The 21,555-nt window shown below is 33.6% G+C and overlaps 1 protein-coding gene across 2 annotated transcripts; it reads right to left on the bottom strand.

Annotated features, from left to right (window-relative positions):
• Positions 1–14,828: 14,828 nt before the first annotated feature.
• On the bottom strand, positions 14,829–16,556 carry LOC132701539 (dnaJ homolog subfamily C member 21-like). 2 transcript variants are annotated; one of them, XM_060669575.1, is made up of 3 exons: positions 15,887–16,556; positions 15,201–15,832; positions 14,972–15,148 (listed from the first exon to the last, which is right to left on the bottom strand). In XM_060669575.1, exons 1-3 carry the CDS (start codon positions 16,404–16,406, stop codon positions 15,104–15,106), a joined length of 1,197 nt encoding a protein of 398 aa, XP_060525558.1. In that variant the 5' UTR covers positions 16,407–16,556; the 3' UTR covers positions 14,972–15,103. The 2 variants fall into 2 exon arrangements, with proteins under 2 accessions (XP_060525549.1, XP_060525558.1); XM_060669566.1 differs by having other exon boundaries at positions 14,829–15,832.
• Positions 16,557–21,555: the final 4,999 nt, after the last annotated feature.

Genomic DNA, 21,555 nt, shown 5'->3' with positions numbered 1-21,555 from the left:
AAGAAACCAAAGCGGAGTAACCAACGTTTTTTATTTGATAATTTTTTGAAAAGTTATTAACACTACGGTCGTAATGCGATATCGTAGGCCTTGGTCAAACCGTGCGCCCAAACACTTGTTTTTATAATCTATATATGGATCTACCAACAAAAAAACTTTCGATATGCCGGAGGATTTAACCTATTGATGCATTTATGTACCTACCCGCAAATAAATGTTTTGAACGAAATACGCCAAGCGAACACTATGACTTTTATATGATGCAGAAAATGAGCATGTAAAATATTGAAAATATAGAAAGCGCGAAACATCCGGCATCCCGGTCGAAGGATCAAAATGGGTCGTCGCGACCCTGAGGTTAATTTAAAGCGGACTGTATTTTTTTTTTAAGCAGAGCCCGCAAGACGTGGTCGTGGCGGTAGAGACGGCACTAACCTCTTGTCGCTGCTGTCTCGCTGGACTGGGGCCCCAATAGCAGCTCCTCTCCGATCTTGAGGATCACGGTCTCGGTACGGCGGAGGTGGTTCACAGGCACACGCAATGCGGAGGGAGTCAATAGTTTTTTTCTTTTGGGGGTTCAACACTATCGGCGTGCTATCGATGCCAAGTTCGAACGCGAAAACGTTAAGCACGTTCTTCCTCGCACGTGCGCGCGCTCTCCCTCTCTTTTTCTAATTTTTCACTAAAAATATGCAGTAAGGAATGATGTTTTCTACCGCAGTGTTTGCAATTACCGGATTTACATTGTTGCTGTGAATGATTTGGCCGTAAACAGTTCAAACACAACCTGTTTTTTCTTACCTCCGCGCAAAGTTCGTCTCTCGGCATTTTATTGATTTGTTCGCAGTTATAACTGAAATGATTTTGTTTACAAAAAGCGCAAGATGTTTTTGACGTTACAACGTAAGATAGTGACTTTCCAATTTTTAAATTTGATTTTCTTAGAATTTTGTCGCCAATTGTTTCCAAAAATTGACATCGTTTTGTTAAAAAATCAGTTAATTGCAAAATTATAGGACATTTCGAGTTCCCATTCACCTTTGGTGGCGGTATGAACTTTTGAAGATAAAATTTGTACTAATAAAGTGTTCCAAGAATCAGTCGGTTGCCTCATTAACGCACGTATGTGTTTATTGAAATTGTCAATGAGCATTCTTAATTGCGAGTGAGATTCTTCTTTAATTGCATTTAGATTGAAAATGGCATTAACGTGTGTGTGAATAATCAATTTTTTGTTTTCATAGCGATCTTTTAACATTTCCCATGCAGTGGCATAATTATCGCCAGTTGTTTCAAGTGCATAAATTAGCTGTGCGGCTTCGCCTTTTAAACAAGAGCGTAAGTAAATAAATTTTTGGGTGTTAAGTTGATCATTGGGATGTACAAGAGACTTAAAAATGTCGGAAAATGCTAGCCATTGACTATATGTTCCGTGAAATTCGACAAGATTAACTTAATTACTTAATTGAACTCGAAATATCCGCAACGCCCTGAAAAGAACTCTGGACATCGTCTTGCGATTGACGATTGCCGGCCGCGCTGCTGTCGACGGCAAGTGTTTGATGTTTCGCGATAATCGATCGTGCGTCTGATATAGCTTTGAAATATTTATTATCACATTCTGTGCGTACGTCTTCTTGGGGTGTCATTTCACCCGTTAGAAGTTCTATTTGGAATTGCATGTATTCAAAACTTTGTAAAATATTCTCTGTTTTTTCAAGTCCTAAAGTTAGTTCTGAGATATCTACTACGAGTGAATGTCCACAAAACCTTGTAAAAAGTTACAGAATTTTGTTAAGGTAGATTTGAGACCAGTGAGTTTTAATTCGAGTTCTCGAATTTTATATATATATATATATATATATATATATATATATATATATATATATATATATATATATATATATATATATATATATATATATATATATATATATATATATATATATATATATATATATATATATAATATTTAATTTATGTAAAAAGTAGTCGAAGTGTGGGGTCAAGTAGATATTTCCTAAAGTTTAAAAAATTCGACGCCTGCAAAGAGCTGGGCGTCGCGACGGGTCGAAAAATTATTCGATTGCAGAGACTTTGGAAATACGCGCATACAAAAGTACATATTATTTAAAAACTTTTTTGTTATTTACTCAAACTTATTTACTTTACCCGTTTCTAAGTTATACCGATTTAAAGTAAACATTTTTTGATTAATAAAAAATGTGATTAACGCTTATTTTTACAAGTATGCCATGAATGTTAGTTATTATGGCAACCATTGTTGTCGCAGTTGTTTTAAGTGCAATTACAAACAATAGATTTCAACTATTTTAGTATGATTTTATTTATTATTTTTTATCGATTTAATTCTGATAACATGATAAATAAATGAAAAAACAGTAAAATACCTACAAGTTAATAACCAAAATTATTATTGCAATTAACCACATAATAAGACATTTCAAAAATTTTGTTCAAAATTATGTCCATCTGCTCGAACACTATCAAAAACTTTTAACAGGTGAGCTTGGGTCACTTGTAGGAGAGTCCTTCTTGTGATAGCGGCACACGCTGCACTAATTTTGGTAATGAGATCAGCCATATTTTCGATAGGTTCTTCATAGATAACGTTTTTTAGGTAGCTCCAAAGAAAATAATCTGGTGGTGTAATGTCCGGGGACCTCGCCGGCCACCTTACCGGTCTATTAGTACCAAACCATCTATTGGGATATTCTCGGTTCAAATGCCTCGTTACTATTTGGGCATTATGTGCAGGCGCTCCATTCTGCTGTAGCCACATATTCATTCTAGTGTCAAGAGGCACTTCTTCTAATAGTTCCGGAAGTGTAGTTTGAAGAAATTTTAAATAGCGATCTGCATTTAAAGATCCTTCGTAAAAGTAAGGTCCAATAAGGAATCCATTTAATATGCCGCACCAAACATTGATACTAAAAATTCGTTGGTTACCTCTTTCTGTAATCCAACGAGGATGGTTTTCGGACCAAAAACGACAGTTGTGTCTATTAACGATTCCATTATTTTGAAATCGACTTTCGTCGCCCCATAAAATTTTCGAGAGAAAATTTGCATCTTGGCTATACAAATCGGACAATGACGCTAAGAAATACATTCTTCTAGCATAATCGCCTGGTTCTAGTTTATGAACTAGTTTACTTTTGTACGGGTAAAAAGAGTTTCTATGTAGAATTCTCCACGAAGAACTTATGGTAACACCGGTATTTTCTTTTATCTCTGATAGGGATATCTTGGGGTTATTATCAACCTGCTGAATTGTTTTGTAGCCGTCCTGTTCCTATCTCTTTTAGGTTTTATGAAGCTGCCATATTCTCTTAAGTTTTTACATAAACTTGAAAAGGTTTTTGCATCGGGGACTCTTCTATGCGGATAACGCCGTGCGTAAACTCTTTTTGCTTCTCTACAATTGCATCTGCATTCTCCAAACACCAGTAACATGTCTACTTTTTCCTCATTGCTAAATTGCACCATTTTCACATAATTCTTAGTTTTTTTTTAAAACCGACCAAATTTGGATATTTCTTGTGACAATTTTTTGATACAGCAATAACAACTTACGTTTGTAATTGCACTTAAAACAACTGCGATAACAATGGTTGCCATAGTAACTACATTCATGGCATACTTGTAAAAATAAGCGTTAATCACATTTTTTATTAATCAAGAAATGTTTACTTTAAATCGGTATAACTTAGAAACGGGTAAAGTAAATAAGTTTGAGTAAATAACAAAAAAGTTTTTAAATAATATGTACTTTTGTATACGCGTATTTCCAAAGTCTCTGCAATCGAATAATTTTTTGACGCGTCGCGACGCCCAGTTCTTTGCAGGCGTCGAATTTTTTAAACTTTAGGAAATATCTACTTGACCCCACACTTTAACTACTTTTTACATAAATTAAATATTTCTTTTCGATTTGGACTTATTGGCGTGCGGAGTTTTAAATGAAAAACCCTGTATATATATATATATATATATATATATATATATATATATATATATATATATATATATATATATATATGAATAAATGGATAAAATAAAGGATGCGATTTACGTTTTCTCTCGTTGTGTGTGTGAGCTACCTTGAGATTGCGTGTTCCTTAATTCCTTTGAGAGAACGTAGGTCCCGTAAGCTTGCTTGAATCTTCTTGTGTGTATGGATGCCGTGTCAACTTAAGTTTTTAGCCTTGTGTGTGTAGACTTGGATACTTGAATGAATCTGCGTAATATCCGTTTCGAAGGACCAATGTTTTGATGAGTGCAACGCTGAGCGAATCCCTTTTTAAAAAATTAGAAATCTATGGACTGTCTATTAATTTATTTGCCAAATGAACAACATAATTTCACTGGCACCTTAGCGCCTATTACAACAACCTGCCTATACGAAGATATAAACAAGTCTGGTCAACCCTTTTTCGGAACACGGGCACACTGTCCTTTTATAAGCCGCGCACTGTTGCCACTGTTGCAAAATAACAAAATACGTATTTACAGAAAGAAACCCGTACAAAGATATCTACGTTGCTCCGAGAAGGTAGAAATTTTTATGGAAGATGGAGGTCGATGAGGTCTTGCCGCCGATACCATGAAGCATTTATTGAAAAATTGCAGCGTCCCACATGAACCGTTCCCGACGGCAAACGGTACAACTTGGATAAGACTTTTTAGTTCTGGCAGGTAGAGAAAGGACCAAAGTATATAACGCATAAACTTATAAAATTAATCACCGTTTTTCGTTCCGATTTTTCAGCCCAAAATGGGATTTTCGGATTTCTCAAATGTGGATAAAATTCTGCATAGGGGGGTTCCCAAGACGAGAAATTAGAATTTGTAATTATTTTTTGTAAATGTCTATAAACTATCTACATTTTTTTGAAAAATTGAAATTTTTGTGACCAATATTTTGTCTCCCGGAGTAGCTAAGAAACTTAGAATTAAACAACCCCCCATTTTTTTAATATCTTCCCGAAGCTTTATCAGCAGATACTATAAAATCCACTCAAACCATCTCCATTTACTCGTAATTAATTATTTTATAAAAAAAATTTGCCTCCTACAGAAACCGTTTCGCGCTCCGAGTTCAACGAGTGAACGGATGATATCCCGGAATATAGTGTCATCACATTTTTCCATCCGTGAATCAATACATGAGAATATATATATATATATATATATATATATATATATATATATATATATATATATATATATATATATATATATATATATATATATATATATATATATATATATATATATATATATATATATATATATATATATATATATATATATGATGACACTATATTCCGGGATATCATCCGTTCGCTCGTTGAACTCCGGCTGGAATCCTGCATCCGACTGGAATCCTGCAGACGTTTCGCCAAAATCTCACTTGGCATCTTCAATGCCCGCGCTCCGAAAACACTTCGAACACGGAGCGCGAGCATTGAAGATGCCAAGTGAGATTTTGGCGAAACGTCTGCAGGATTCCAGTCGGATGCAGGATTGGCAGGATTCCAGTCGGATGCGGGATTGGCAGGATTCCAGTCGGATGCAGGATTCCAGCCGGAGTTCAACGAGCGAACGGATGATATCCCGGAATATAGTGTCATCACATTTTACCATCCGTGAATCAATACGTGAGAATATATATATATATATATATATATATATATATATATATATATATATATATATATATATATATATATATATATATATATATATATATTGTTTTTTTTTAAACGAAAAAGAAAAATTTAATGTTTACGTCCTGATACTTGACATCTCTTCTCTGCTATTATCTTTCCTATTTCTGGACAAATTGTGACCCAAGGTGAGCATCATGGATACGGTTTCTAATAGGAGACTTATTACCTTTCATGACTGAAAATAACTGCTCGCACCGATAAGTACTACCAAACATGGAAATAATTTCATATGCGAATTTTCGAGTATTTTCAAATATGGCTGGTAAATATTTGTAAAATTCAGGCACGCCCACTTGAATGAATTTTTCTTTCAAATTTGAGTCGCATTGAATATCGATCACCTCCATTTGCATATGGCTTGGTATTGAGTCTATACTTATTGAGAAAATCGAAGAAAACAATAAAAATTTGTCTTCGAGGGACCTAAAATCGTTAAACCTCATTTCAAATTCAGCTATTAAATTTGCAATTTTTTCTGCGTATTTTTGATATGACCAAGTATCATCTAAACTCGTTTTGTTCATGCTGCACGTCGGGAAGTGTGTCAAATCTTCATTTTTGAGTTGTTTTTCCCAAAGAACTAATTTACATTTGAATGCTTTAATTATGTCAAACATTTTCGTAATAATACGATCTTTCCCTTGTAACGATAAATTTAAATCGGTTAAGTGTTTGGTTATATCCACTAGGAAAGATAAATCTTGTATCCATATTGGATCGGAAAGTAAACTTACGTCTTGATTTTTCATTTTTAAAAATTGACATATTTCTTCTTTCAAATCCCAGAACTGTTTGAGAATCTCGGAGCAAGATAACCAACGTACCTCGGCATAGTAGGACAAACCCGAATATTCACTATCCAAGTCGCTTAAGAAAGCAGTGAATTGACGCTGATTTAAGCCTCGAGATCTTATCAAATTTATAACTTTTTTTATATATGACAAAACATTCTCCATGTTTATTACCTTCGTGCATAGAACTTCTTGATGTATAATACAATGCGTATGATGAATGTTTGAACCGTGAATTTCACTAATTTTTTTTCTTAGTAATGCGACGAAGCCCTTGTTTTTCCCGGTCATTGATGGAGCGCCATCTGTAGCGACAGAATTTAATTTTGCCAAAGGTAGCTCATATTTCTGCAGAAGTTTAAAAACACAAGTAAATATATCTTGTCCTGTGGTAGTACCAGGCATCGGTATTAATTCCAGTAATTCCTCAAAAATGTTAAAATTCTTGTCACAAGAACGAAGAAACACTGCTAATTGTGCTTTGCCACTAATGTCCGTGTTGTCGTCACAGGCAATGGAGAAATTTTCGAAATTAGATGCTTTTGCTTTAATCTGATCACTTAAATTGGCGGCTAAATCAGTAATTTTTTCCGCAACTGCATTTCGAGACAATGAAATTGATTGAAAAGCCTTCACATTTCCAGGACAAATAATTTCTCCAGCTTTTATTAGGCATTCCTTGATGAAATCACCGTCAGTAAAAGGCTTCGACTGTTTAGCCATCAACTCGGAAACGACGTAACTTGCATGTACCGCCGCTTCACTTTCTTGCAATACTTTACTAAACATCAACTGTTGCTTTTTCAGTCCTAATTTGAGTTCTTTCAACTTTTCTTCTCTCATTAATCCTTCATAATTGTTATATTTTGACTGGTGTTGTTTGTAATGACGTTTAATATTATATAACTTTGGTACATTAATAGTATTTTTACATATCATTATTTTATCTTTTATTTCACAGCAAAAGTATTCTAATTCCCATTTTACTTGGAATATCCTATGTTCGTCAATGATTTTTCGTTTAATTTTACTACCACTTGGTTTTAATACAGACATACTGAATACAATGGGCTGGAATAAATACGCTGTTGTTAAGAAAAAATAATACATTTTAATAAAATGTATAAAAAAACATTTTAATAAAATATTAATGTTAACATTAACTTACCAGAGAAACGGAATAACTGTATAAATAAATGAGAATACTATGAATTAAGTTATAATTAATATTAAAACAAAATTATTCCTATTACCTGCAGTAATTCATGTATATCGTACAAAACAATGTTCAGAGAACTGAAACCATGTGTTTGGTTACATTCGGCTATCGTTGGACGCTACTCACACGTATTTATTATTATTTGCGGATATATTGGACGGGCCGCAAGAATGTTCGTAGTTTTTTCAATTATAGACAAAAATCTAAAAGACTGTGAAAATTGTTCTTTTTGCAATCAAATTATTAGCCGTAAACCAAAATTTGTCAAAAATAGAGCCAATTGGTTTAAACAGTGTTATAGTCCACATCGAGAACTACAATTTTTGTATTTACGGTTTTCTTGTATCACACACACTGCTCGAGATATTTGAAAAAATCCATGTGAAAATCGCACTCAATTTAGACGCGATGAAGTCACTTACTATTACGAAGTACGGTGTGCATCATTGTTCCAATTAAATATTATTCTCTCGAAAATCATTTGCTGTATTGGAAAACTTCATCTACCAGGAAATGTGGGAGATCCAGGGCTTTAATCTCTAATTCTGTAATTTTCGGTAATAATCGGTTATGGTCAAAAAACTAAAAGACCCTGAAAATTGCCGTTTTCATGGGTAAAATATTATAAGCAAATGAGAAACTGTAAAAGACAGGAAAATTTGGTTTAAAAGCATTAATTCGTAATAATTGGATTTTGAAGGTGGTTTGTATGATTCTTGAGGAATTCTGAAAACAAAACAATTATTTAATATTGTGTCCTATGTTTCGATCCAATCAAGTGCTACAATCGCAATATTGAGCCCGATCCGACCACGGCCCGATGTTTTGCCACTTTTGTTTCAATTTTTCGGCTTCGCTATAAAACACGATAATTGTCCGAAATTTGAATCTATCGACTTGAAATTTTCCACGAGGGTAGAGACCGGCCCCTAACAGAACCTATTGAAATTGAGAGGGATGGGTGATTGGGAAGTATTTTTAAAAATTCAAAAACGTTTTTTAAAAAACCAAAAAATGACTATATCTCGAAAACCGTTTATAGGATCGAAACAATTCACGAACGAGAAGATGCAGAATGTGGATACCCATAAACCTTCATTCTGTAACACTACACTGTTACCCGGTCTACTGCTTTTTCTACATGACAGTGTAGGCCGTAGGCTAAAATCCTTGTATTTAAGGTTTTCGCGTATTGTACAGGGTGTTTGAGATATGTCGAGTTTTATTGAAAAATGCAACTATTGACTTCAAATTTGGCAGGGTGGTAAAAGTCCAACCCCTCACCCAAATCCTTGAAGCTAGGCACAATCGGAAATCGGCAAATATTTTTTAAAAATTATAGAAAAAAATTTTGTCATTTTGGGCTGCATAAAAAAATTCATTTCGCGAAAACGCTTTACCCGATCGACAAAATTCTTGAACCAAAAGACGCAAAAGATCCAGGACTATAACCTTTATTTTGGGCATTTTTTCGATTATATACAGGGTTTTTTAATTATAGCCAAAAATCTGAAAGACTCTGAAAATTGTCAATTTCCAAAGTACATTCTTAGCCGTAAATCAAAATTCGTGAGAAATATGGCCAATTGGTTTAAACAGTTTTATAGGCCGCATCGAGAGCTACAAATTTTGTATATACGATTTTCACACACGCTGCTCGAGATATTTGAAAAAATCCATGTGAAAATCGTACTCAATTTAAACGCGATGACGTCACTGGCCATTACGACGTACGGTGCGCTGCATTGTTTTAGATAAATATCTTCATCATCTACCACGGAACGTGGGAGATTCAGAGTTTTAATCTCTAATTCCGTAATTTTTCCGATTATGTACATAGTGTCTCGGTTATGGGCAAAATATCGAAAGTACCGTGTAAATTGCCTTTATCGTGTATAAAATATTAGCTGTAAATAAAAAACTGTAAAAGATGGGAAAATTTGGTTTAAAACGTATTATGAACTGTATCGAGATCTACAATTTTCGGATTTAGAGCTTTCGTTTACTATACAGAGTGCGCGAGATATTTGGAAAAACCTAATCAATAAAATCATAAATCGTCATAAAATGTCAACATTTTCAAAAAGTAGTTGCCGATTCGGATTTCTGATCGTCAGAAACCCCTTTAGCCAAAATTTTGCAAACTTTTGGAACATTACCTCGAAATCACATTTTGATCTGAAATACCAGTTCACAAATCGAAGGTCCGTAATTTATGATTTATATCTCGTTTATTTTAAACTGTGAGAAATTGAAATTTATATGTTATATACCCACGTCCTTCCTCTATCCAACAATACCAAAAAGTTTCACACAAATTGTAACGTTTGCCGTCGGGAACGGTTTTTGTAAGAAGGTGCAAATTTTTAAAAAAATGTTTAATTACAATTAAATCGACCGGGCTGGGGTTGTCTTTATGGTATCTGCGGGAATACCTCATTGACCTCCAGGTTTCATAAAAATTTCAACCTGCTCGGAACAACGTAGGTATTTTAAAAAATTAAAAACTTAAATTTTTGGGAAAAATCACGTCCAAGTGTTCATGAAAATTTTGGATCGAGGTCGATATTATTCGGGGTGGTATTCAAAAAAAATAGTCAGTTGTATTATAAGTTCCTTAGTCCTTCCGGAAGACAAAATATTGACAAAAAAGGGATTTTTTTTATAAAATATTTTATATTTCCGTTATTTATAGTTTTAAGAATTTGAAATTTATACGTTATATACTCTAGTATTTTCTCTATTTAATGATACCAAAAGATCTTACTCAAGTTGTATGGTTTAATCGGAAACGGTTTTTGTAGGAGACTGCAATTTTTTTAAAAATTGTATTAATCATTTTTTATAATTAAATGGTGGGAGCTGGGAAGGACTTTATAATTTCATGGATAGACCTCATTGACCTCCATCTTCAAAAAAAAATTCAATCTTTTCAAAGCAACGTAGGTATTTTAAAAAAATGAAAATGAAAATTTTTGAGGAGTGTCATGATATCCATGAACGTAATAAATTGAGAATATTAACTAATGATAGGGGGGGCTGGAGGCAGACTTTATGGTATTTACGAATAGACATCATTGACCTCTAACTTCGGTAAAAAATTTCAATCTTCTCCGAGAAACGTAGTATATATTTTAAAAAATTAAAAATCTAAAATTTTTGAAGAAAAACATGATAAATATGAAAATAATAAATTGAAAATATTAACCGAAAAGGGAGGGTTGGGGGCGACATTATAGTATCCCCGGATGGACCTCATTGTTGTGTATCTTCCATAAAAACTTCAACTTTCTCGGATCAATATAGATTGAGAAATAACTTTCAAATCTCATTTTAAATGGAAAAATCGGCTTAAAAATCAATGATCAATTTTGAATGTTTTAAATCTTATTTATTTATAATTTTGAGAATTTAAAATTTATATGTTATACACATTGGTCCTTCCTCTATCCGACGATACTAAAAAGTCTCATCCAAGTTGTATTGTTTGCCATTGGGAACGCTTTTTGTCGGATGCTGCAAATTTTTAAAAAATGCTTAATTACAATTAAATGGAGGGGGCTGGAGGGGACTTTATAGTATGTGCGGATAGACCTTATTGGAGCAACGCACGTATTTGAAAAAACCACTAGAAATGTAAATATTCTGAGAATAAGGTTTCTAATACAGGAGTAGGCTTTGAGATTTATTTGTATCCTTTATTTTGATTGGTTCAGAGATTATACGTGCAATTTTCTTAAGCTTTAATCCTATTGGTCTATGCGTTTACCTATAAATAGTAAGCTCTGCATGTCGTCGATAACTCATTACATTATTTTCGTTGGAATAACGTCGCTAATGACAATGGTATCGAAACATAAAATATTTTAAAAAATTTAAGGAAATTCCGGGGGTTGTGAGATGCGCTGAAAACGATGCAATGATTTAAAATTGTGTCCGACGTTTCGTTTTAGCAGGAAGCCATCTTCAGAGTACTAATACGTAATAATTGTAATTTGAAAGTGATTCCGGAGTTTTTTGGATGCGCTGAAGACGATGCAATGATTTAAAATTGCGGCCGACGTTTCGTTTTAGCAGGAAGCCATCTTCAGAGCATTAATTCGTAGTAATTCAAATTTGAAGGTGATTCCGGGGGTTTTGAGGTGCACTAAAAATGATGCAATAATTTAAAATTGTGTCCGAGGTTTCGTTTTAGCAGAAAGCCATCTTCAGAACATTCATTCGAATTTCAGGGTGATTCCCGGGTTTTGAGGTGCGCTGAAGATGATGCAATAATTTAAAATTGTGTCCGACGTTTCGTTTTAGCAGGAAGCCATCTTAAGGGCATTAATTCGTAATAATTATCATTTGAAGGTGGTTCCGGGGGTTTTGAGGTGCGCTGAAGACTTGGCAATGATTTAAAATTGTATCCGACATTTCGTTTCACCACGAAGCCATCATCAAAGCATTAATACGTAATATTTGGATTTTGAAGGTGAAACAAAGCAATTATTTAATATTGTGTCCTACGTGTCGATCCAATCAAGTGCTACAATTTTTGTATTTATCCATCAATAAAGGAGTCAGATTATTTGAAATAATATCAATGGAAACCACAATTACTCATAAAAAGTTTTATTTTTTAAAAAAGTTTGCCGTGATGTTGAAACTCGGCTAGACATGAACGATCCTTTATACAGGGTGCAAACATAATAAAATTACATTTTGCGAAAGTTCCATCGTGGTCCGCAGGAGCACGATAGAAAAACAATGCTTTCTCCTAGGACAAGAAGCCACTTAGCGGCTTCTCTGAAATACAAAGCCGTAGACTGCGTAGCGCATAGCACGGAGCAGTCGCCCCGCGCAGCGACGAGATTGCGAAAGCAATCTTGTTTTCATGGTGATAGTAGCAAAAGCAAAAAAAACTAGGAAAATTTTTAAGTTGACAATAGTATATTATACAACAAGTGCGGTAAACGGCATTTGACTTACGAGTTTATTTGACACCAGCGGAGCGGGTGTTTAATAAATGAGTGACTTAAAAAGTTTACTGAAAGTGTTGCATACTATACTTTTTCTATAACCGTTAATTTTTGGGTACATTTTCGCCAAACCAAACCGAATACAGTCACTGGCATGACCTGTGCGGTAAAATCCCGGAAATGTCTAAAGTGGCTCGGATCAGTGGGAAACAAAACTGAGGTGGTAAAGTGACGCTTGCCGCTCGGTGTGTAATTAGGTATTTTACAGACGGGAGTAGAAAAAAAATATTGCATGAAAATAGGACTACTTTACTGTCAAACTGAAAAGTCATATATGTTCTAGTTTTTTTTTGCGCTCGATAGTATGAAATACGTAAGTGTATACCTACATATATCGTGGAGATTAATATATAGTATATATATTAGTGTATACCTACATATATCGTGGAGATTAGTATCTAAGATCACTTTCATTTGAGTACTACCAGCGTCAAATAAAACCTTTACTTAAAAGGCGGATGTAGGTATTTTTGAAATCTGTTTTTTAAACATATGATACCAGTCTCGTTCTTTTTATTTTTTTTAAATAAAACCTGGGTTTTTCAAAACTAAAATATTTTGGGATGCAGATAAGAAGGCACACACATCACAAACATCAAAACAATGTTAGAATTAAATAGCTGGCTGAAAAAAGCTACTTTCATCAAAGAATGACACAAAACCTGTCAAATATTAGTTATTCTTGAGAGTTTAGTTCATGATATAGTATCTTACTCTATTTTTAAAATACTTTAGGTTAGGTTGTTCGATATTTTTGCTATATTATATACCTACAATTTTTTCATATCTACAATAGAACAAAAAATAGTATGAATCGGCAGTCCTTCACTTTTACCATAAAAAGCAAAATTAAACATTAAATATTAATTGGAAAAAACTTGTGCATTTCAAATATCACCTGCTATTCCAGTGATGACTTCACCAACCATACCCAATAGGTTAATTCCATCACACGCGAGTACCAAATACTGGGATAGAATTTTTATAGTCGTACAACCAATTGGACTACTGGACCATACCTTTCTAGCATTTCTAATAGGCTGTTGGAAATAACCTAGTAATTAAGTAAGGTACACTGGTATATCTATATAAGATCCTATATCCTCACAGTCGGATATACTAACCATATCTGAACTAGTATAACTGGATATCCTTAGTATGTCCTAACAAACGTCCTACGGACATAGGCATCTGATATTAGTAACATCGTATATCCTTGCGACGTCTTAAGGATGCCCCTTAGCTGAAACAGTATATCTCTAGGATAGACGCCATGTCCTGTCAGATATCCCGAGGATGTTTTACGGACGTCTTTGTGCTATTTGGGTTACCACATGTTCACATCACCGTCCGACCCAAAAATCATCGGTAACCAAAACTATTTCAGCCCGAGTCACTGACCTCTGCTCTTCTCTCTAATAATTTGCACAATAAAGATGTCCTGACAGATATCACGCGTTCGATCACAAAATACACTTCACCAGAACCTTCCAATAGCAACGAAGCCGAAAGCGATCCTACACTTGCAAACTGTGGTCCTTCCTTACATTCAAAACATCACTCAAAGCCAGATTTTCTAACCAAAAATCTTTCATCTTCGATTCGGCAAATTCCATTTGCGATGCCAGTTTAGAGCATTCCATGCATATGCGGCAAAGAATACATTGGAAAGACAGGACAAAAAATATCAACTAGGCTCACAGAACATGAAAGAGCCTTAAGACTAAAACAAATATACTCATTAGCAGTTGCCGAACACAATCACGAAACCGGACATAAAATTTTATTCGACAGATCGATGAAGTTCCGGGTGGGGCACCCTGTATTTAGTAGTGACTTTTTACTTTAAAGGCAAGTTGGTTATAGCCCTATAATTATGATGCAAATCACACTATATAAAAGTAATTTCATATTTGTCAAATTTTGGTTCAATTAAATTTAATATTTCCCTAAGAAATTACTTATATTGAAAACATAAGGGATAATATCAATATGCAGGTTATCGGAACTTTTTAATTAAAAAAAAAAGGCAAAACACAGACAGTAGTTGTATATTTCAGTGCTATTTGTGACATTTTGCATTTTTCAGGGGTACACATACTTCATGTCCCATGTTCCTCAAATGCTCAAACAACTTGTTTTTAGAAGTAAAATTTGAGTTGCAGGTTAAACAACAATGATGTAAATCGATATCTGTTAACTCAAATATGGCAGCTTTCTTTGACCCCTTTTTACCTTTATTTTTATTATATTGCCTTTGCACATCTTCTCTTGACATATTTTTATTAATATTATTTGTGCAGGATTTATTCTTTTCTATTTTATTTTCATCATCAACTTCACCATTGTATGACAATGTTGCTAAAATGGGCATTTTTTTATTACTATGTCTATTAACATCTGCAACACTTGCTTTAGGCTCCTCCGGACTATTTTTTTTCTGTTTGTGTTTCCTTTGTTTTATCTTTCCGTGATCATTTAATTCTGAAAAAACTGAATTAGCATCATCAAGTTGTGTAGTTTGAATGTTGTCATCAAAATTATCTGAATAGTTTAAGCTTTCCTCACACATGATTTGTTTCAATATTTTCATATTCTGTTTATGTTTTTTACTAAATTCGTGATTTTCAAAAGCTTTAATGTTTTTAAATATTTTATTACATCCTATACAGTACAAATTGTTTATTTGGTCGTCAGCGTCTCCATCCGAACTTGTAACTAAAGTACCAAATTCTCTATCTAAATGTTTTTCTATCTCTTCTAACTCCGATTTAACATTTTCAAATTTGGTCCAATCTGCCTGATTTTCATCCTCACATAATTTTTTCCATTCCAATCTTTTTTGTCTATTTAATACTTGCTGCCTCTTTTTGTTTTTCAATGATTTGGCTTCCACTTCCTTTTTATTAGCTTGGACTCTTTTGTCTCTTTTTTTAACAAAGGCAACCAAATTACGTATTTCTTCATTTCTTTCTTGTCTTGCCTTTTGACGAACTTTTTGATTTTCTTTGTCAAAAATTTTAGATACTTTTCGGTTACCTTTAGCTAAAATAATGTCATCAAATTATTTTTGGTATTGAATAAATTAATTAGTATTACCTTGCTCAATGTCACAAGGGTCTAACCAAGAATAAGTTTTCTTAGTTGAGTAACCCAACCAAAAAATGTAGAAAGGATTTACAACACTAGTGTAATCACTTGTTGAATTTCCAAAAGTGGGAACTTCAATAAATTCATCCTTATTCATGAATTTGATATCTTCATTAGCAATTAGTTCAAAAACTTTTCGATATACAGTATAAAAACCATTTTCATCATCTCCATAACCTCGGAAACAGGATGTTGTAAAGAACTGATACACATCCAGACTATTTTCCAGATATTGGGAACTAGTTCTCCTCAAAATTTCTTCCTTATGTTTATCATACCATACACGCTCCTGTTTATCGCTTAACACTTCATATGCTTGCTGAACACATTGAAATTGTTCTTTTGCATACTCTGCGTTGTCCAGATTTTTGTCAGGGTGCCATTTCAGTGCCAATTTCCTGTAAGCCGTTTTAATTTCTGCAGCATCTGCATTCAGCGACACAGCCAATATTTCATAATGACACTTCATAATTAACTACATCAGATTGAGAAGCTATTATAGTTGAGTTTATTTTAACCAAATATAGTCAATCGTTTACGTGGACAACAAAATCAGCCAACTTCGAAAAAATAAACTGTATTATAACTTAGGCTGCATGGCTTATATGGAATACTCAGGTTAGTTATAGTTATACCATACCTTACTTACCACAGAACCTTCTCTTCTTCCTTTACGTTTCACCAAGCGATAGGCACGAATGTAATGAGACCTTCGGCGGAAAAAAGTGTTATTTCCATATAACTTTCATATTTGTGTTGTATAATTGTTATTGTTATTAGTAAAAATATAGGTGGTGTGGTATCATTGGCGATTCACCTTTATGGATTCATCCGAGTGTTCAACATTCAAGAAACATCTTAGTTTGAAATTTAAAAACAATTCAATCAATCTAAAAATTTTATTATTTCTTTCTCTTAATTTCAGGAGTGCTCTTTATTTTTTTTGTTGTTGCTTAATTTTTGTTTGTTGTTTAATGTCGTTTAAAGTTATCGGTGTGTGCAGTAGACTCCATTAAAATTATTTGTTTGGAATAATAATAATTGTTGAATATCTCTAACAGCGTTCGGGTTCGATTGGGAAGGGTGGTTTGTGGGAACACCTTGAACATTCGACTGTTTGTGGTGTTCCTAAAGGGAAAACCACAAATGTTATATGGTGCATTTGTCCAAATCACCGGGAAAACCACAAATGTTATAATGTGCATTGTGCATATCACCCCAGGCACCGGCGACGAACACCTGAAAGCGGCCGAACCATTTATCCAAATTAAGGGAGAGGTTAAAATACAAGTGTAAACACGGCTCAGATAGCAAATTAATTTATAAAATGCGATTCAAATATTTTACTTTGGTTAATTAAATACATAGGTGGTTTCCACTTACAAACAAAATAAAATTAACAGTTTACAAAATAAAGTAGGGGTTATTGGACATGATATAAAGAACACCAATTTACGCTATTGTTTAAGCTAAAAAACTTACAACTTCTATTAAACATACTACAATGAAAGTGTAGGTAGGTATTTCATTGGCACCTAAGGGATTTTTATTTTACAATTAGACCTTTTTAAATTGGTTGGTATCTTTAAATAGTGGGCGCTGTTCTTTTCTAAAATCTTAATGCAATTTCAATTTTTTCATACTTGTTATCCAGTTAACTACTTGGGTAACTTTTCGTTTTCAATTCCTGGGTATGCTAGGTAGCTGGTTAAATTTTTACAAAATCTAAAATGTTTTAATTGACAATCATATCCTCAAAATAGTCGCTGGATAAAGATATTGATAAATCCTATTGCTCATTGAATGAATTTAAAAATTCTCTGTCCAGCAAAAATTATTTTCACGGAAACGCTTTGCCGGCCTCCCTCTTAGTCTGCCCCGAACGCCCCGATACGATTTGGACATATGGACATTTGGCCAAATACGGCCTTCTGATCGGACACACCACAAATGATCGAATGCATAGACAACGTGAACAGCACAAATGATAGAATGTTCAAATGATCGAAAATCCCAAACGACGTTCGGTCTCGTTTCGGAAAGTCTCGGTGAGTCTCGCCCCGCGAGGGATCTCGATGTAGCAGACCAGGGATGTCAAACTCGCGGCCCACGGGCCGGATGCGGCCCACTACGAACATTTTTGCGGCCCGGCCAACATATCCGCGTTCTCTGAACATAGTTTTGTACGATATACATGAATTAGTGCAGGTAATAGGAATAATTTTGTTTTAATATTAATTATAACTTAATTCATAGTACTCTCATTTATTTATACAGTTATTCCGTTTCTCTGGTAAGTTAATGTTAACATTAATATTTTATTAAAATGTTTTTTTTATACATTTTATTAAAATGTATTATTTTTCTAAACAACAGCGTATTTATTCCAGCCCATTGTATTCAGTATGTCTGTATTAAAACCAAGTGGTAGTAAAATTAAACGAAAAATCATTGACGAACATAGGATATTCCAAGTAAAATGGGAATTAGAATACTTTTGCTGTGAAATAAAAGATAAAATAATCTGCTTGATATGGAAAAATACTATTAATGTACCAAAGTCATATAATATTAAACGTCATTACGAACAACACCAGTCAAAATATAACAATTATGAAGGATTAATGAGAGAAGAAAAGTTGAAAGAACTCAAATTAGGACTGAAAAACAACAGTTGATGTTTAGTAAAGTATTGCAAGAAAGTGAAGCGGCGGTACATGCAAGTTACGTCGTTTCTGAGTTGATGGCTAAACACTCGAAGCCTTTTACTGAGGGTGATTTCATCAAGGAATGCCTAATAAAAGCTGGAGAAATTGTTTGTCCTGGAAATGTGAAGGCTTTTCAATCAATTTCATTGTCTCGAAATGCAGTTGCGGAAAGAATTACTGATTTAGCCGCCAAGTGATCAGATTAAAGCAAAAGCATCTAATTTCGAAAATTTCTCCATTGCCTGTGACGACAACACGGACATTAGTGGCAAAGCACAATTAGCAGTGTTTCTTCGTTCTTGTGACAAGAATTTTAACATTTTTGAGGAATTACTGGAATTAATACCGATGCCTGGTACTACCACAGGACAAGATATATTTACTTGTGTTTTTAAACTTCTGCAGAAATATGAGCTACCTTTGGCAAAATTAAATTCTGTCGCTACAGATGGCGCTCCATCAATGACCGGGAAAAACAAGGGCTTCGTCGCATTACTAAGAAAAAAAATTAGTGAAATTCACGGTTCAAACATTCATCATACGCATTGTATTATACATCAAGAAGTTATATGCACGAAGGTAATAAACATGGAGAATGTTTTGTCATATATAAAAAAAGTTATAAATTTGATAAGATCTCGAGGCTTAAATCAGCGTCAATTCACTGCTTTCTTAAGCGACTTGGATAGTGAATATTCCGGTTTGTCCTACTATACCGAGGTACGTTGGTTATCTTGCTCCAAGATTCTCAAACAATTCTGGGATTTGACAGAAGAAATATGTCAATTTTTAAAAATGAAAAATCAAGACGTAAGTTTACTTTCCGATCCAATATGGATACAAGATTTGAATGAATGAAGATTTGACACACTTCCCGACGTGCAGCATGAACAAAACGAGTTTAGATGATACTTGTTCGTATCAAAAATACGCAGAAAAAATTGCAAATTTAATAGCTGAATTTGAAATGAGGTTTAACGATTTTAGTTCCCTCGAAGACAAATTTTTATTGTTTTCTTCGATTTTCGCAATAAGTATAGACTCAGTACCAGACCATATGCAAATGGAGGTGATCGAGATTCAATGCGACTCAAATTTGAAAGAAAAATTCATTCAAGTGGGCGTGCCTGAATTTTACAAATATTTACCAGCCATATTTGAAAATACTCGAAAATTCGCATATGAAATTATTTCCATGTTTGGTAGTACTTGTCGGTGCGAGCAGTTATTTTCAGTCATGAAAGGTAATAAGTGTCCTATTAGAAACCGTATCAATGATGCTCACCTTGGGTCACAATTTGTCCAGAAATAGGAAAGATAATAGCAGAGAAGAGATGTCAAGTATCAGGACGTAAACATTAAATTTTTCTTTTTCGTTTTAAAAAAAAAACTATATATATATATATATATATATATATATATATATATATATATATATATATATATATATATATATTCTCACATATTGATTCACGGATGGAAAAATGTGATGACACTATATTCCGGGATATCATCCGTTCTCTCGTTGAACTCTTCGAGTCTTCGAAGTGTTTTCGGAGCGCGAGCATTGAAGATGCCAAGTGAGATTTTGGCGAAACGTCTGCAGGATTCCAGTCGGAGTTCAACAAGCAAACGAATGATATCCCGGAATATAGTGTCATCATATATATATATATATATATATATATATATATATATATATATATATATATATATATATATATATATATATATATATATATATATATATATATATATATATATATATATATATATATATATATATATATATATATATATATATATATATATATATATATATATATATATATATATATATATATATATATATATATATATATACATATGTACATATGTATACAAAATAAACGTTTCTATGAATAATGATTTTTTTGCGGCCCTTCTAAAGTTAAACCTTTGTTTTGTTTTGAGTTTGACATCCCTGAAGCAGACGGTCAAATGGCAGACTTTGCAATTTGACAGTAAGTACTTGATAGGTATAATCCGAATGCGAATTAGGAAAACGCTGCTTAATTTAAAGATACAGGACGTACATCGGTTGCTAAATTCACACAGGACACATGAATGGATCCGGTCAATTATTGTTTCCAAAAAAATATAGGTTAAAATTTTATCGAAGGGTGCTGCAATCCGCATTCAAAAGAATATTTTTATAACCCGTGATTATCTTTTGAATATTTTGTTGTCATTATCGCCCACTATTTATTACAGCCACCGACTAAGATAAAAGTTGACGTCTATGAAATCAAATTTATCAATATTTTATGAATGACAATGTCCACAACAAAATTCATTTTTTAGCAAAATAGGTAGGGTTTACAGCTGATGATGGGAATAAAATGGATTATAAGGTGACTGAATTCACTGTACAATTTGTTCTAGCCAGTTGCGAGTGAGCCTTGGAATAACACACATTTATGGGCCCCTACCCATAGTCTACTTCACCAATATGATGGGGCATTTCCTATAGCCACATGAGAATCATATAAAAATGTGCTTATGGTGATACAAAAGTACTTTAAATCTACAGCATCATGGATCTGGTTTCTGGACTCATGGCCCCAGAGCGGCCCAGAAATGTCCCTAGTGGTCCCATCAAATCTTTTGTTGTTGAACTGGTGTAGCACAAAATATTTGTAGATTGTTCTCTTTTATGATGTAAATCTGTTTAAATGGTTGAAATGAAACAAAAATTTTAAGCACAAGCATTTTAATAATCCTTCCCAAAACATAGTATTTACGCCATAATTTTTTTCCATCCACATTTCCTTGTATTTGACATACAATCCACAGTGCCTTGTCCAAGTAAAATCCTATACTAATATTTTTTATTTTTAGGACAAAGGCCACCTTTTTATATACCTTATT

This window comes from Cylas formicarius, unplaced genomic scaffold, assembly GCF_029955315.1.
Source record: "Cylas formicarius isolate icCylForm1 unplaced genomic scaffold, icCylForm1.1 PGA_scaffold_10__41_contigs__length_53128322, whole genome shotgun sequence".
NCBI lineage: Eukaryota > Metazoa > Arthropoda > Insecta > Coleoptera > Brentidae > Cylas > Cylas formicarius.
Note: the sequence above shows the minus strand (reverse complement) of the source record. Positions and strands in the feature narration are given on the sequence as shown.

Coding starts and splice junctions, on each gene's coding strand:
- LOC132701539 (XM_060669566.1), bottom strand. CDS start 16,406: ATGAAGTGTCATTATGAAATATTGGCTGTGTCGCTGAATGCAGATGCT. Junction 15,833..15,886: donor CCCTTGTGACATTGAGCAAG/GTAATACTAATT, acceptor ACATTATTTTAG/CTAAAGGTAACCGAAAAGTA.